Below are 14,064 nucleotides of genomic sequence, written 5' to 3' on the forward strand. Positions count from 1 at the left end.
GGCACCTGGGACCAAGGCCTTCGCTCTGGCTGGAGTCTGTCATCTTTGTCTTTGCTGCAGATTCTGGAGTCTGCCATCTTGTCTTCGCTGTGGCACTGCATTCCTGTAGATCCCCACCCCCTTTCATAGCAGGTGTCCTGCCCCGCCTGGCCACTCCATGCCTGGAGCAGCTGGGCGGTGCCATCTTTGGCTTTCTAATTTGCATACTCACTCTGATTGGCTGTGGGTGTAGCAGAGGTACGGTCAATTTACATGTTTGTCTATTATTGGGTAAGATGTGTGTATCTGTGTACATGCCTGAATGTGAAGACTATGGGAGTGTAGTGAGCACACGGGCAAAGGGCAAGGCTATTAGTTTTGAAGGGTTGATACTGGGGAGGGGGGTACAAAAAGGGAAAAATGCAGGAGTAACTGCCCTGAAATATTCTAGTGAGCTCTCTCATTGGGGGGGGGAGGGGGAGGGGTGTTAGCCACACCTCCACAGTCTCCCCCACGTAGAAGGGGCATTTGGTTTAGATGCTGGGCTTTGGTTTGGGAAGTGTAGGGTGTGTTTGATATTGGGCTCTCACTGGCTCTTGCTGAGTTCTGGGGGCATCAGCAGGTGGGGTGTTGGAATAGGCAAAGGTGCACAATCCTTGATTAAATCTAATTCTTTGCCTAATCTGTGCAGATCAAGGCTTCCTGGCCTCATTGTAATTCACGACCCCCAACCTCAAATGGGCCCTCGTGCTCCTGGTCAGCCAGCTCCCCTCCCAGTCCTGACTGACAGCTGTTCATCCTCTCCCCTCTCCCCCGCCCCCCCCCCCCCCTGCTCTGTCTGCTGATCTCCCAGGAAACAGAAGCGACCACAGGAGAATCTCCTGTTGCTTCCACACCTGCCACCGGCCTCCTCCCTCCTGTTACTGCCTTCCTTCATCCTGCCGGCCATCTGTCTGTCCTTCCATGAACAGATCACCCAGAGTCAGTGTCGCCTCCGATTCCTCTTTTCCCCTGGAAACTACTGTCATCGCCTTTCACCCTCAGGAAGGTCTTGGGACCTGCATGCTGCACACCCGACAGTAACTGCTGGTCTCCTGCAACCCGACTTCCCGGCAGCACTTGCTGGTTAATCCCGCTCTCTCCAACCATCCTGGCCGGCCCCGAGGCCCCACACTCCCGGCCTCATACGCACGTCCCCCACGGTCCTGCTTGGTTCCCCTCACTGTTCCTCTCCATCGGCCTGACTCTAAACTTGGGGGACCCCTGGGGCTCAGCTCTGGAGCTCTTCTCCTCACTGCCCCACTGTCCTCTGGGGCTTCCGTCCAGGGTCCTCTTGTCACTGGTGCATGGATGGCTCCCAACCGGCGCCTCCAGCCTGGACACCATCTCCTGAATTCCAGTCTCTCAGGCCACTGCCTTCCTGGCTTCTCCCTTTAACCAGCAGGACCCCGAACTTAGCATGTGCTGAGGGAGGCCCAGACCTGCTCCCCCTGAGTCTCCCCTTCTTGGTAAGTGGCAACTCCCGCTGCCAGGCCGAGCCCAGCAGCCTCAGCGTGGTGGAGTAAGAAGCAGCCAGGACACCCGGGCCCCGGGCCTGGGGACGGAAAGTGGCCAGTGCGGCTCAGGGGCAGGATTGGCTTCCGTGGAGCAAAGGGCGAGGGGGCGTGAATGTGCGCACTGTCACACACGGGCATTTGTCACCGGTGATGGTTCTAGAATCTGCGACACCAAGAAACCGGAAGAAAACCACATGTCTGGGCAGTCAACAAATTTTATTCCACAGGAAGAACAAGAACGGCCGCGACATGAGAAGCGAATGGAAGAGCCGGGACGGACTGGCAGCTGCGTTGGTGTTTACACACGGAGCCGGGTGTCTGTGCCCGGGGTTGCCTCAACCAGCCAGAACGGCGTTTTGAGGCACAGATGCTACTTAAAAACGAGTGGCCCTGGACCCTGGAACTTCTGAGCTGGAGGTGGGTACCACCCAGCAACAAGACACTGGGGCTGGGAGGCTGCTGTCCCCTCTCCGCCAGGGTGGCCAGGCCCACGGGTGCCCTCTGGCTGGCCTCTCCATGGGCAGAGCAAGCAGCTGTGGTTGGGCAGCGGCCTGGGTTGGCCAACTGGGCTGGGTCAGGGAGTGAGGAAGGCTTTGGGTTTCTCCTTCCATTTACTTCACTTTCCTCCAGAGGGACGTGACCCAGGCTGCGGGCGAAGCAGTGGAACCGATCCTCCCAGAGCTCCGGGCATCGCTGGCCGGAGGCTTGTAGGAAACGGGCATCCTCAGAGCCAGGGCCAGGGCTGCTTCCCCCAGAGCTCCGATTCTTTCCTGGCGAACCAGAAACCTGTGCCGGAGGCCTCCTCGCCACGCCTGGCATGCAGCGGCCAGGGCAGGGCGCCCAGAGCGCCCTCGGCTGGTGCCCACCTGCCCCCACCCGGCCCCACCCCGCTTGGTCTTTGGATCCCTGGACGGTCTCAGGCGCAAATGTCAGAGGAGTTGCGCAATCGGGGAGATGGACAACTATTTCGAGGGCTGATTAAATTAGAAAGGAGGATGGGGGGGCCTGGAGCCGGGGAGCACCGTCCTGCAGGAGCCCTCGCCCGCCCGCCCGCCCCGCTTTCTGCCGTCAGAGCCCAGAATATCCCGTTGCTGTGGGCGGCGGGCAGACTCGTCCTCTTTAGTAACACGAAGCTCCTCTGTGGCTCAGAGACTCAGGGGACCTCATTCCGGAAAGCGACAGGGGCTCGCCGGTGACAGCCCTCCGAGGGCCTCACTGTGAAGAGGTCCTGATGGCAGGTGGCGGCTGCCATCAGTGGGGTGCGGGGAGGGAGGCCAGGCCCCAGAGCACTGTGTGCGTGCTGCCCGCCGACTGCCCGCCGGCAAAACCAGCCAACCAGCCAGCCAACCAACCAACCAACCAACCAACCAACCACAGCCCCGCAGGACCAGGCTGCAGCTCTGCGGTCCCCAGAATCCAGCAACACCAGAGCTTGGAGTGCAAGGCCCCCCTGCAAACACCCTGAGCGGAAGCACGTGCACACGATGCTGGAGGGCCTTCTTGCTTCTTTGAAAACTCCCTCCCCGCCACAGCCCACCCCCAGGTGGAGGGAGAGGGAGGGAGAGATCGGCGTCATGTGTGTCTTGGAAGGACCTGGGTCCTGAGTTGGGAACCCGGAAGCCGTCTCCTCGCCCACTGGCCCACCAAGTCGTTCCAGATCTCGCTGCATGTGACGCGGTGGCACACGCTGATTGGCTTTATGAAAATAAAAGTTTTAAATCACAAGACGAGTCCTTCATTCTACAGTGACCCCACCCACCCACCCCCCAACTGTCTCTTCTTCACAGAAAAGGGAGACAGGAGGCCGGGAAGCGAGGCTCTCACACGGCCTTGTGGTGTCTGAGCCGAAAGCCAAGCACAGGAGAGTTTGGGGTCACATCTTGGTATGCAAAGTGGCTCAGCCTCTCCATTCTCACACTCCTTCCCTGTCCTAGACGCACCCTCTCGCTCACCCCTCCGTGTCCCCGCGACTGCGTCTGGCCGGCTGCGCGGGGCCGCGGAGCTGTGCCTGCGGCTGTATTCCGAGGAGTCCGGGGCCTTCTCCGCTGCGGCCCAGGAGAGCATCCTCACCGTGGGCCTCAGTAAATGTGTGGGTTTTTGTTTGTTAAGACAAAGATTTCTACGGGACTTTTCCTTCTAAATCAAACAGACTCTCCGATGCTCACCCAGGAAAGCTTATGGTGCTTGTAGGGCGAGTGCCGGAACAACACCCCATCTCCCTCCAAGCCTGGCTACGCCCAGGAGATGGGAGAAACCATCTGTCATAACCCAACGACTGCCTTTAAAACGGGAGAGCAAGATACATGAACGGTGGGTTCCTGGGCCACTCCCGCCTCTGCGAGGCCGGCTCCGGTTCCAGCCCGAGACCCGCAGGTCCGAGGGGGCCCTCCCAGCACCGCCTGCCCACCCCCCGGCCCCTGCGCTGGGAACGCGCTGGTTTCCGGCCCTGAGACCTGACACGCTCCGGCTTTCGGGTGCCTGTCAGAGTTCCCTGACCCAGACGTGAGGAATTAGTGCAACAGAAGATCCAATATAACTTTATATTACTTTACAGTCCATAAGCCTTTACACACAGCACAGGCCCTGCTGGGAAATACGCCTACATATTTACAAACACACAGTTGTACATATATACATGGTAACAAAATACAGGGCAGTCCAAGAATGAGGTTCATCTCAGACCCTTTTTAACGTTATTCAACCAATACCTTTAAAAAATTACTTCCCCATAATCTAAGGTCACCCCCGGCCCACAGATCAGTGCGGTTGGTTTCCATTAGTGTCCCCGTCAGCGTGTGCTTCCTCTGGTTCCTTGAGATCGTCCCCCAAACCGTGCTGCGGCTTGGCCTCCACCTCGGGCTCCCGATCGGCAGGTGGGTCCGAGCCGCGCGGCCGCGGCCTCAGGAGTCCAGCTCCAGCTGCTCCTGGTTCTCGCTGAGCCTCAGCATCAGCTGCTGTTCATAGTACAGGCTCTTGGCGTAGTTTATCTCCTGTGACAACTTGATGGCGAGGACCTCTGACCTCACGTGGACCTGCAGGACAGACGGAGTGAGCACCTGCCCGCCCGAGGGGACGGCCACAGGGCCCCAGCTCTAGACACAGGATGTGCACTTTTAAAAAAATATATATATTTTATTGATTTTCCACAGAGAGGAAGGAAGAGGGAGAGAGAGCTAGAAACATCGATGAGAGAGAAACACCGATCAGCTGCCTCCTGCACACTCCCTACCGGGATGTGCCTGCAACCAATGTACATGCCCTTGACCGGAATCGAACCTAGGACCTTTCAGTCCGCAGGCCGACGCTCTATCCACTGAGCCAAACCGGTTTTGGCACGTGCACTTTTAAGAGATGGCCTCCAGGGCCCTACTCGCAGCCAATGCTGATTTCAGGAGGGGGCGGGGAGGGCACGGAATCTGTGTCTTTTCACGTTCCCCGGTGACTGTGCAGCCAGCCAGTCACTGAGGTTGGGGATGCCTGTACCTGGGGACGCTTCAGCTCCCGCAGGCTAAGAGCACAAGAAAGGGGCTGCACCTTTGGGATTCCAATCTACATCCGGCCCACAAGGCCTCCAGGGGAGGGCTCACTTGCCTTAAAGGGGCAGCAATGCAGCCGGCCAGGCTCCCCATCACGGAGAGGAACTTGTGGAAATAGCTCATGCTTTTGGGTGTTAACGCTGTTAATCTCCCAGCCCTGACTTCAGCCAATGACCCAAGGGGAGCCTGCACAAGCCAAACCAAACCCAAGTGCATTCCTGGGCAGGAGAAGGTCAAGGGAAAGAGGCCCCACAAGGCTGGTTGCTATTTCTGAGCTGTAGAAAGACCCAGAGATAAGCGGGAGCGTTTTAGTGACGCATCCTTCCCACACGCGGGCGGCGGACGCCAGCCTTCCGGGCGAGGAAGGGGCAGGACGAGCCTGGGTGTCATGGAGACACCGAGCGGAATACGGCCAGGACGATGCTTCCTCCACGTGCTCCAGCCGAGCCGCTGTCCCTCCCAGCGAGATGGCCACGTGGTCTGGGGTCACACAGCACCTGGTTTTGAACCCCAGCTCCTTACAGTGATGGTTAATAGCAACGTTCTTTTTTTAAAAAAGGCCCGCCTTAGCAATACCATCTAGCCTTTCATACTGAAAAGTACACACTTTATTTATGGAGCATTTACCCAGGGTAGAGGCCTCTGCTAGACATTGCATCATGTCAGCGGGTCCCCACCAGCACCCACGGGCCCTCGGCACAGGTGCTGGCACGCGCCGGGCGCCCGCAGGCGGAGGAGAGCATGCAGCGAGGTCCCCCGTGCGGGGCTGGGCGGCAGCACCCCTGGGTACCGGCCCCCCTGGCCCTGCGGGGAGCTCCCGGGGGGAGAGGGGGCAGGCGGGGTGCCCTTGGCCTCGCTGTCCCTCCGCTCGGACTACGTGGTTCGGGGGGAGCACTCACCATGGGCTTCTGCTGGGAGGGGCCGGGGATGGACACGCCGCTGCTCGTGTTCACCGCCTTCTTGGTCACCTGCACGTACACCTTCCCGTGGTCTTTGGAGACGAGGCAGTGGTAGAGGTCGTCGTACTTGACTTCCAGGAAGATGGCCTCGCGGTCCACGTAGTCGCCGCTTTTCAGGAAGTAGACGGCCTTGGAGGAGATGAGCACGCAGTAGCTGTCGATGTTCTCCACGGCGATGAAGCTGCCAAGCAGAGGGGCGTGAGCGAGGCGCCCGGAGCCCGCTCCCTGTCTGAGCCAGCGGGGTGGGGAGGGGGTGCCTGGTGCCTGAAGCCTGACCCCAGTCCAGGCTCCCTCCTCCCCCTCCCCCTCCTCCTCCCCCTCCCCGCAGGAGGCTCAATCGCTTTGAGCCGGCTTCCTCCTTTGTGAATCAGGAACAAAAGCGAGGCTGGCATCGCGGGCCCTTCCACTGGGGACTCGACCAGCGTCAGCACATGACTGACAGCCAACGAGGGAACCTCTTCACCCCGAAGGTGACCGTGGGTGTTTCCAGGGAGACCCCTGGGCAGCGCCCGGCGCGGAGGAGCTGTGGCAATGCTTTGCTGGACAAAGCGGAGGAAGCAAACAGTGTCCGTGCGGACTGAGCAGCTGAGGAAGCGCTCAGCCAGGGAGGCCACCGCCAGCCGCAGGCAGGCAGGCCGGGATGGAGACGGAAGGAGGAAGTGGAGCCAAACAGGGCACCAAGGGGCCCCAGGCCCCGCGCTGGCACTCTGACATCTACTTCCTTCCGGTCTCAGCTCTGAGAGGGGCCGCAGCCTCTGCTCAGCACCTCCGGTGATGGCACCGGTGGGACCCCACTCAATTTTCAGAAACTCCACAAAGTAGAAGGTGCTTTTGCTAGTCAAGCTGCAATCCTGATTTTCCTACCTTTCAGCCATTGCTTCGTAGGGCATTTGGGCAGCTCGGAAAAAATCCCCCCCTGGAGCAGCCAGAGTAAGGGGAAGGTATGCATTGTAAGCCCTGGGCTCCGCTCCGCATGGAGGGCAGTGAGCTGGCTGAGCGGAGGCAGCCCGGGCCTGGCTGCCTCCCCGATCCGGTGACAGCCTCACCACGGGCGGTCCTGCCGGCCGGCGGCAGGAATCCTCAGAGCTGACCGCAGGCTGGCTGTCAGGCTGTGCCCCCTGGGCCTTGATGGCCTGAGAGGAATTTGCAAACTGTTGCTCAGAGCCCAGGCTCCCCCTGGAGCTGCTGGAGGACCAGGGTTCCAGGACGGCTTTGTCTCCATGTCAGGGAAGGAGGGGACAGGAGGCTTTTCTCTCCGTCCCAGCCTGTGCCAGGCACTTGCCCCCGGGGGGTTGAAGCTCCCAGACTCACCCTGCATTCAGAACACACGGTCCTCAGCCCACCTCCATCCTCCCTCTCAGCCCACCTCCATCCTCCCCTCTCAGCCCACCTCCATCCTCCCTCTCAGCCCACATCCATCCTCCCCTCTCAGCCCACATCCATCCTCCCCTCTCAGCCCACATCCATCCTCCCTCTCAGCCCACATCCATCCTCCCTCTCAGCCCACATCCATCCTCCCTCTCAGCCCACATCCATCCTCCCTCTCAGCCCACATCCATCCTCCCTCTCAGCCCACATCCATCCTCCCCTCTCAGCCCACATCCATCCTCCCTCTCAGCCCACCTCCATCCTCTCAACCATCTCCATCCTCCTCTCAGCTACCGCCATCCTCCCTGTCAGCCCACCTCCATCCTCCATCCTGAGGTCTCACAAGTCCCAACCTTGCACGCAGCCTCTTGGAGTTTCCCCATGGAGCACTCCAACCCCACTCCCTTTTGAACCCTAACTGCTCCCCTTCTGAAGCACCCCCAGACACCCACATGTCCCATCTGACCATGCTGAGGGAGCAGTGGGTCCACATCCCCTCTCCGTCCCACCACTGAGGACTCGCTCAGCAAGTATCTCCTGCTTCCAGCCGCCATTTAACATGGCCTCACATGACAAACTGGAGTTATTATTCTGTTCTAACTGGTGCCAATGCCAAGAATGCCGACCTGTGAAGTCTCGATGCTCAAATGAAAACTACCCAGCAGCTTTGGGGTCCAGGCCGCTTAGCACATAATCCCCACCTCCTGGGCCCTGCCAGTCTTGGGACACAGCTTGACCACTTGATGGAACTACATGGGACCTACACAGCTGGTCCAGGGGGAGGGAAAGGGACAGAGACAGACAGAGAGCGGTAAACACTGCTTCCTAATGGAGGGAGGCACCACAGGGCCAGCCAGGCTTTGCTGGGAAATCAGGTGCAGGCGGAACACAGCCATGACCTCCGAGTGCCGGTGAGCCGGCAGGGGCTGCTGAGGCTACACTGGGCTCTCAAAGGAGAGCCCTAAAGCTGGCCAGTGCAGTTGGGGTGCGAGCAGGAATGTGCACTAAAAACCCAACTGAGATGATTTCTGTTCTGGGCCCTCTGGGCCCTCACCCTGCCCCGCGCACACCTCAGCTGCAGCCCCGCGGTGACCTCCGTGCACAGCTCAGCCTGCAAAGGGCTGCCTCCCTTCCACGTGGTTGCCGCCCTCACATCTCCCGAGGGGCTGGCATCGGGAGCGCACTTCCCACCGGAGCGTTCACAGGCTTTAAAGCAGACTCCTTTTCCAGATGCCACAGATGGCACACGTCCTGGGTCAGGCCAGAACCCCGGGCAGGGCGGCCCTGAGCTGGGGGCCACACTGGGTGGCACCTCCCATGGTGCGGACTCAAGGCAGCGGAGGGAAACCCGCGGGCAGCGGGTACGCCAGGCCAGCTGCCTTCTCTGCGGTCCAGGTTCTTCATCTGACAGAGATGATACTACCTGCCAGCTTCCAGCACAAACTTAGTGAAGCTACAAGGCCATTCAGAATGGGGCGGGGACGGGAGCAGTAAAAGGCAGAGCTCCGCTCTGGGAGTCCAGAGGCCCATTCACAGGAAGGGAGGCAGGGAGCCACAGCAGGCCGCTGGAGCTCAGGGTCCCCACCCTGGCCGGCACAGGGTCCCACCCCGACCGGCACAGGGTCCCACCCCGGCAGGCACAGGGTCCCACCCCGACAGGCACAGGGTCCCACCCCGGCCGGTACAGGGTCCCACCCCGACCGGCACAGGATCCCCACCACCGTTAGCAAGGGAAGCCAGAGATGGACCATTCTCCATTTTCCTCCTGCCGCTTCCTCAGCAGCCCCCTCCACCCCCACGCTTGCGTGCGCATGCACACACACTCCTTTTTATATTACAAAATCTGGAAACCACATGGAAGAATAATTGAAAACTGAGCTCAAGATGAGGGCTTCTCCCTGGTAATGGAGACCAACCCCAAACTCGTCACTGCCAGAAAGGAGCCTAAAGTCGGGGTGTAGGAGAAGCCGGGCCCAGTAGTGCTCCGGGCGGGTTCCGCTGCCAGCACCGCCCTTCCTGGCCATCCCCCGCGGGGGGCCTGCCGCCACAGCTTCCCCGCCGTGTGCCCGCTGAGTCAGACCCTGGCTTCCCGCTCGGACCCGTGTCACCGCGCTGCTTCCCGCAGGGCTGCTCGGCCCACGGGGGCGTGGCGCTGGGCCACCCCGAGGCGGACACGACGACAGCCACCGGGTCTGGGGGGTCCTGAGTGCGTTCTGCTCGCCTCTGACCTGCTGGGGACCCCAGGGCGGGGAAGAAAAGCAAGTGCAGAAACAGAGCTGGGGATGGGGCCACCCTCAGACATGAGCACCGGGAGCCAGCGGGTCCGGAACCGTCTCAGGTTCCGTAGGTACAGCAACTCCTTACTGATCCACACAAAGCAGGGGTTTTAGGCTTCCGTGAAGAGGCTTACTTTAACGCTCCTGTGCGGAGAGGAAGAGTAACGCTGGCTGGAGACAGTGCTGAAAGTTTCTTCAGAGAGAAAGGCAGGCTGGGAGCTCGGGCACCCGGACACCCCCCAGACCTCGGGGTTTTCTCAGTGGCACTGGCGGCAGCGCCAACACCAGCCCGGACTCGCCCCGGTGGCAGGTGGTACGCCTTCTCCAGGCCGCATGGGCAACGGGCCTTCTCCTGCAGCACCCCCCTCCTCAGCCTGCGGGGCCAGCATGGCCCTCAGCCCCCACCCCCCAGCTTTCCAGGCGGAACGGATCACTTCCCGGTGGCCCGGAACACATGGCTCACACTTCCGTTCTAAGAGCAGTCATGTGTCACAGATAGCTGGTGATACCGTCTGTTCCCCTGCTGGACTGTAAATGTGCCGAGGAAACAGCCAAGCCTGACTCGCCCCTGCACAGTGGGACTCAGTAAGTGTCCGTGCTCGGTTGTCTCAGAAAATGACGATGAAATGGCATCGCAAGGTCAATGGCATGCTGGCTGCAGTCTACCCTGTGGTAAAGGTGAAGCACTCCCTCAGGACTCCCGAGTTTACGCATCAGAGACTTAGCAAGTCCTGAACCTGGGTCAGGACAGTTGGAAAAGCTGCCACGTGAACGTTTTAATTCAGTGGCATGTCAAAGCAGGTCCTAGGTGTCAATGGTTATGATAGATTATTTCCTGGTTTGGAAAAGGAAGCCATGAACGCTGTCCCTGCCTCACAAGGACCTGTCGTGTTTTTACTATGAGCTTTGTATTTATAATTACGTGCTATTTGAGTCAACACTCTGACCTGTGCTCAAACAAATCTTCCCGCTTGCGCTCTCTCTCTGCGATGTCTCAAGAAGGACAGGCAAGACACAAATACCATAAACATCACATTCACAGAGGGGGAATGGGGGGAAGTTTACTCTGGGTTTTATTTCTTCCTGTGCGCTCTGAACTTGCTAGCCATGCGTGAGCTTATTTCATCCAAAAGAGCAAGAACTTAGCTCATTGTGGGTCTACAGGCTATGTTTGTTTCATTTTTTATATTTTTCTGTACGTAACTTGGTCTGCGGTGAAAGATTAGAAATAAAATAGCTACTTTTATTTTTTTTTTTAAATAGATACCAATTAAATTGAAAAATCAATTTAATCAGATAGGACAAATTTTACTTTGACATCAGCTTAAGCCAGAGGGATCCTATTTCAAAACCCAAATTGAGAAAAATGGGAAGCCATGGTAATTCTGCAACATACCAGAGACATATTCGGTTCATTCTAAACTAAAGCCTCCGCAGCTGGCCAGACCTTCAGCCGCATGTCAGTAACTATCTTTTTAATACTAATTAATTAAATAACATGGAAAAAAACAAAACAAAAACGGGATGAAACTTGATCGGGGAGCACAGAGTTGAAGTAACCATGGCGCTGGGACTTTGTGGGGTTTTCGCTGCATCAGGAAGTAATTACACAATATTTTCCAGAAGTGAAACAGTGAGTCTAACTGGAAAAAAATGTGGAAACATTTAGTTAGAACAGTAGAGCAAGGTATTAAAGATCCTTTTAAGGGGTTAACTCTGAAGGAAAATATGCAAATAATTAGGTCTGTAAACATGTTCTTAATTACAATTCTAGGATAAAAGTCAGAGGTGTAATTGGCTCTCGTGTGCTTTTCCTGAAAAGCCCTTTCTTGCAAAGTGGTGATTCTAATGCTCCTGTCGCCGTGGGGACCCTGCCTGGCAGCTGAGGACACATCAGAGGAGCCCCGCCGCGTCCCTGGCGGCGACTCCTCGCACAGAGCAAGGCCGTGGGCACCTGCCTCCTTCCACGCTCACCGGCGCGATTGACCCCACATGCATGGACACACATGGTTTTCATCTTCAGTCGAACTTCATTCATGCCAATCTCTTCCCACAGTTCCCAAGAATTTCAAGAGTTTCAGGAAATCTATTTTATCAACTCCACTCGGATTCCCGTTTCCAGTTTGCCATGGCTGTTCTCAGGGGGTGTGGCCCCTTTCTCCGAGCTCCTGGCACATGTCATTCTACCGAAAATGAATTTTGCAAGGACTAGAGACGGAATTAAATGCACAATGTACAGTAATTTATAATCTCAGCCTCTGATGCCACTCCAAAGGAACAGTGAACATTAATATCATGGTAAACTGCAGCCACACACACATTTCCTGAGTGCCCGTGACGTGCCATTCCGGGTGCTGAGGGCTCTTCCGAGAATGGGGCAGACACAGCTCCCTGCCCTCCTGGGGTCACCATTCTAGCAGCCTCTGCCCTTGCCAGGCTGAACCTGAAGGATGGCTTCTGGGCCTTCTATCCTAAGGCCAAAAGTCCCACCAGAAAAGTGGCATAGCCAGGCTGGCATGGCTCAGTGGCTGAGCGTTGACCTATGAACTAGGAAATCACGATTTGATTCCTGATCAGGGCACAATGCCTGGGTTAGGGGCTTGATTCCTAGTATGGGGTGTGCAGGAGGCAGTTGATCAATGATTGGTGTTTCCATCTCTCTCTCCCTTCCTCTCTGAAATAAATAAAAAAATATATATTTTAAAAAGTGGTATAAAGAGCAGCTGCATCACCAAATCCTCACCACAAGGAAGCAGGAATATACAGTCATGCCTGGAGTGAGACCCCATTAGGATTCTGGATACTGGAGTGATGGCCAGGGCTGAGGCTGGACTAAAAGAACAGAATGTACGAATGATGCCTGCCATGGACTGAATTAAGTCCCCCTTCGATTCCTATGTTGAAACCCTCGCCCCAATGTGACTGTTTGGAGTATGAAAGTAATTAAGGTCAAATGAGGTTATAAGGGTGAGGCCCTGATCCTACAGGATTAGTGTTCTTATGAGAGACACCAGACAGAGATCTCACTCTCCTGGGCCACACCCACAGCAAGAAGGTGGCCACCTGCATGCCGAGAGCCTTCACCAGTAACTAAATCAGGCATCAGCCTGACCTTGGACTCCCCAACTTCCAAAAGTATAAGAAAATAAATTTATTGTTTAAGCCACTCTGTCTAGGGCAGGGGTCTTCAAACTACGGCCCGCGGGCCACATGCAGCCCGCAGAGGAGTCTGATCCTGCCCGCCAGGTTTTTTGGGCAGTGAGCGCAGCCGAGGTGTTACAGTAGGAATTAGTAGTTCATATAGTCCGGCCCTCCAGCTCTCTGAGGGACCGTGATCTGGCCCCCACTTTAAAAAGTTTGAGGACCCCTGGTCTAGGGTGTTTTGTCACAGCAGCCAGAGCTGACTGAGACAATCTAATGTATCTCCATCAAAAGACCTTCCAGGAACACGGCAGAGGGCGTGGGTTACACCAAACACATCCAGGGAGGTGCCATCCTATCCAGTAGGCAGCAAATGAATTCTGCATTTGCCTGCTGATGCCCCCACTCAAACGCTGCTACAGAAATATGAGATGGGGTTAGTATGCCACTGTCTCACCAATGACACCGAAGGCTATCCTGAGAGTTAGCCTCTACTTCGGACACTTATCCACCAACAGAAAGCAGCCACCGCCCTCAGAAACTTCCCTCGTTTGCTTTATCTTAAAGTGAAACATAAGCATTGCAAGAAATTAAACTAGCGCTGGCCAGGGATGGGGGGGGGGGGGTAACGAGTGGGGGTGGGTCGCTGTTTGGAGTGTCATCCCGTACGCCAAAAAGGCTGTGGTCTATTCCCGGTCAGGGTACATACCTAGGTTGTGGGTTTGATCCCCAATTTGGGCACCTATATGAAGCAAATGACCAATGTTTCTCTCTCTCTCTTAAATAAAGACTCGTAAACATATCCCTGGTTAAGGATAAAAAGTAAATAAAATAAATTAAACTAGCATTTTGCTACTCATCAGGCGTAACTAACTGCTTTCTCTGGGCTGGTGGCTCTAACACTTAGGCTAGCAAGCATTTCTATGAAAAAAGCATTTCTATGAAAAGTCTCCGGAGAATACCCTAAAATAGTGATACACTGAATTCTATCCTATCAACTCGGAAAAATTTCACTAGTTTAAAATACTACAAGATCCCAGGAATAGAAGGCTGCTCATTCAAAGAGTAACAAAACAATTGTAAGAAAATTGCATTCCGCGTATTTTCAGCTACTAGTTATTATTGGCGTATCTGCCTTGTTCCACTAGATTTCAGCAGCAAACACTAGAACACTAAAATTTAAGTCAATTTTACAGGTGGAAACAAAACACCTCAAAATTGAGAGTATTTTATTATCGTCTCTCTTTGA

The 14,064-nt window shown here is 56.3% G+C and overlaps 1 protein-coding gene across 5 annotated transcripts in view; it reads right to left on the reverse strand.

Annotated features, from left to right (window-relative positions):
• Positions 1–4,056: 4,056 nt before the first annotated feature.
• Positions 4,057–14,064, reverse strand: part of VPS13D (vacuolar protein sorting 13 homolog D) — a 219,300-nt gene continuing 209,292 nt past the window's right edge. For all 5 annotated transcript variants that reach the window (XR_014794224.1, XM_084875266.1, XM_084875265.1 and 2 more), the window contains 2 exons: positions 5,971–6,211; positions 4,057–4,567 (listed from right to left, as the gene is read on the reverse strand). Coding sequence is in view for 4 of the 5 variants with exons in the window: in XM_084875266.1 (XP_084731392.1) it covers positions 4,436–4,567; positions 5,971–6,211 (373 nt within the window). In the remaining variant the exon portion in view is untranslated. The remainder of the gene's footprint in view (positions 4,568–5,970; positions 6,212–14,064) is intronic.

Source organism: Pipistrellus hanaki (assembly GCF_964339955.1).
Source record: "Pipistrellus hanaki genome assembly, chromosome: 2".
NCBI lineage: Eukaryota > Metazoa > Chordata > Mammalia > Chiroptera > Vespertilionidae > Pipistrellus > Pipistrellus hanaki.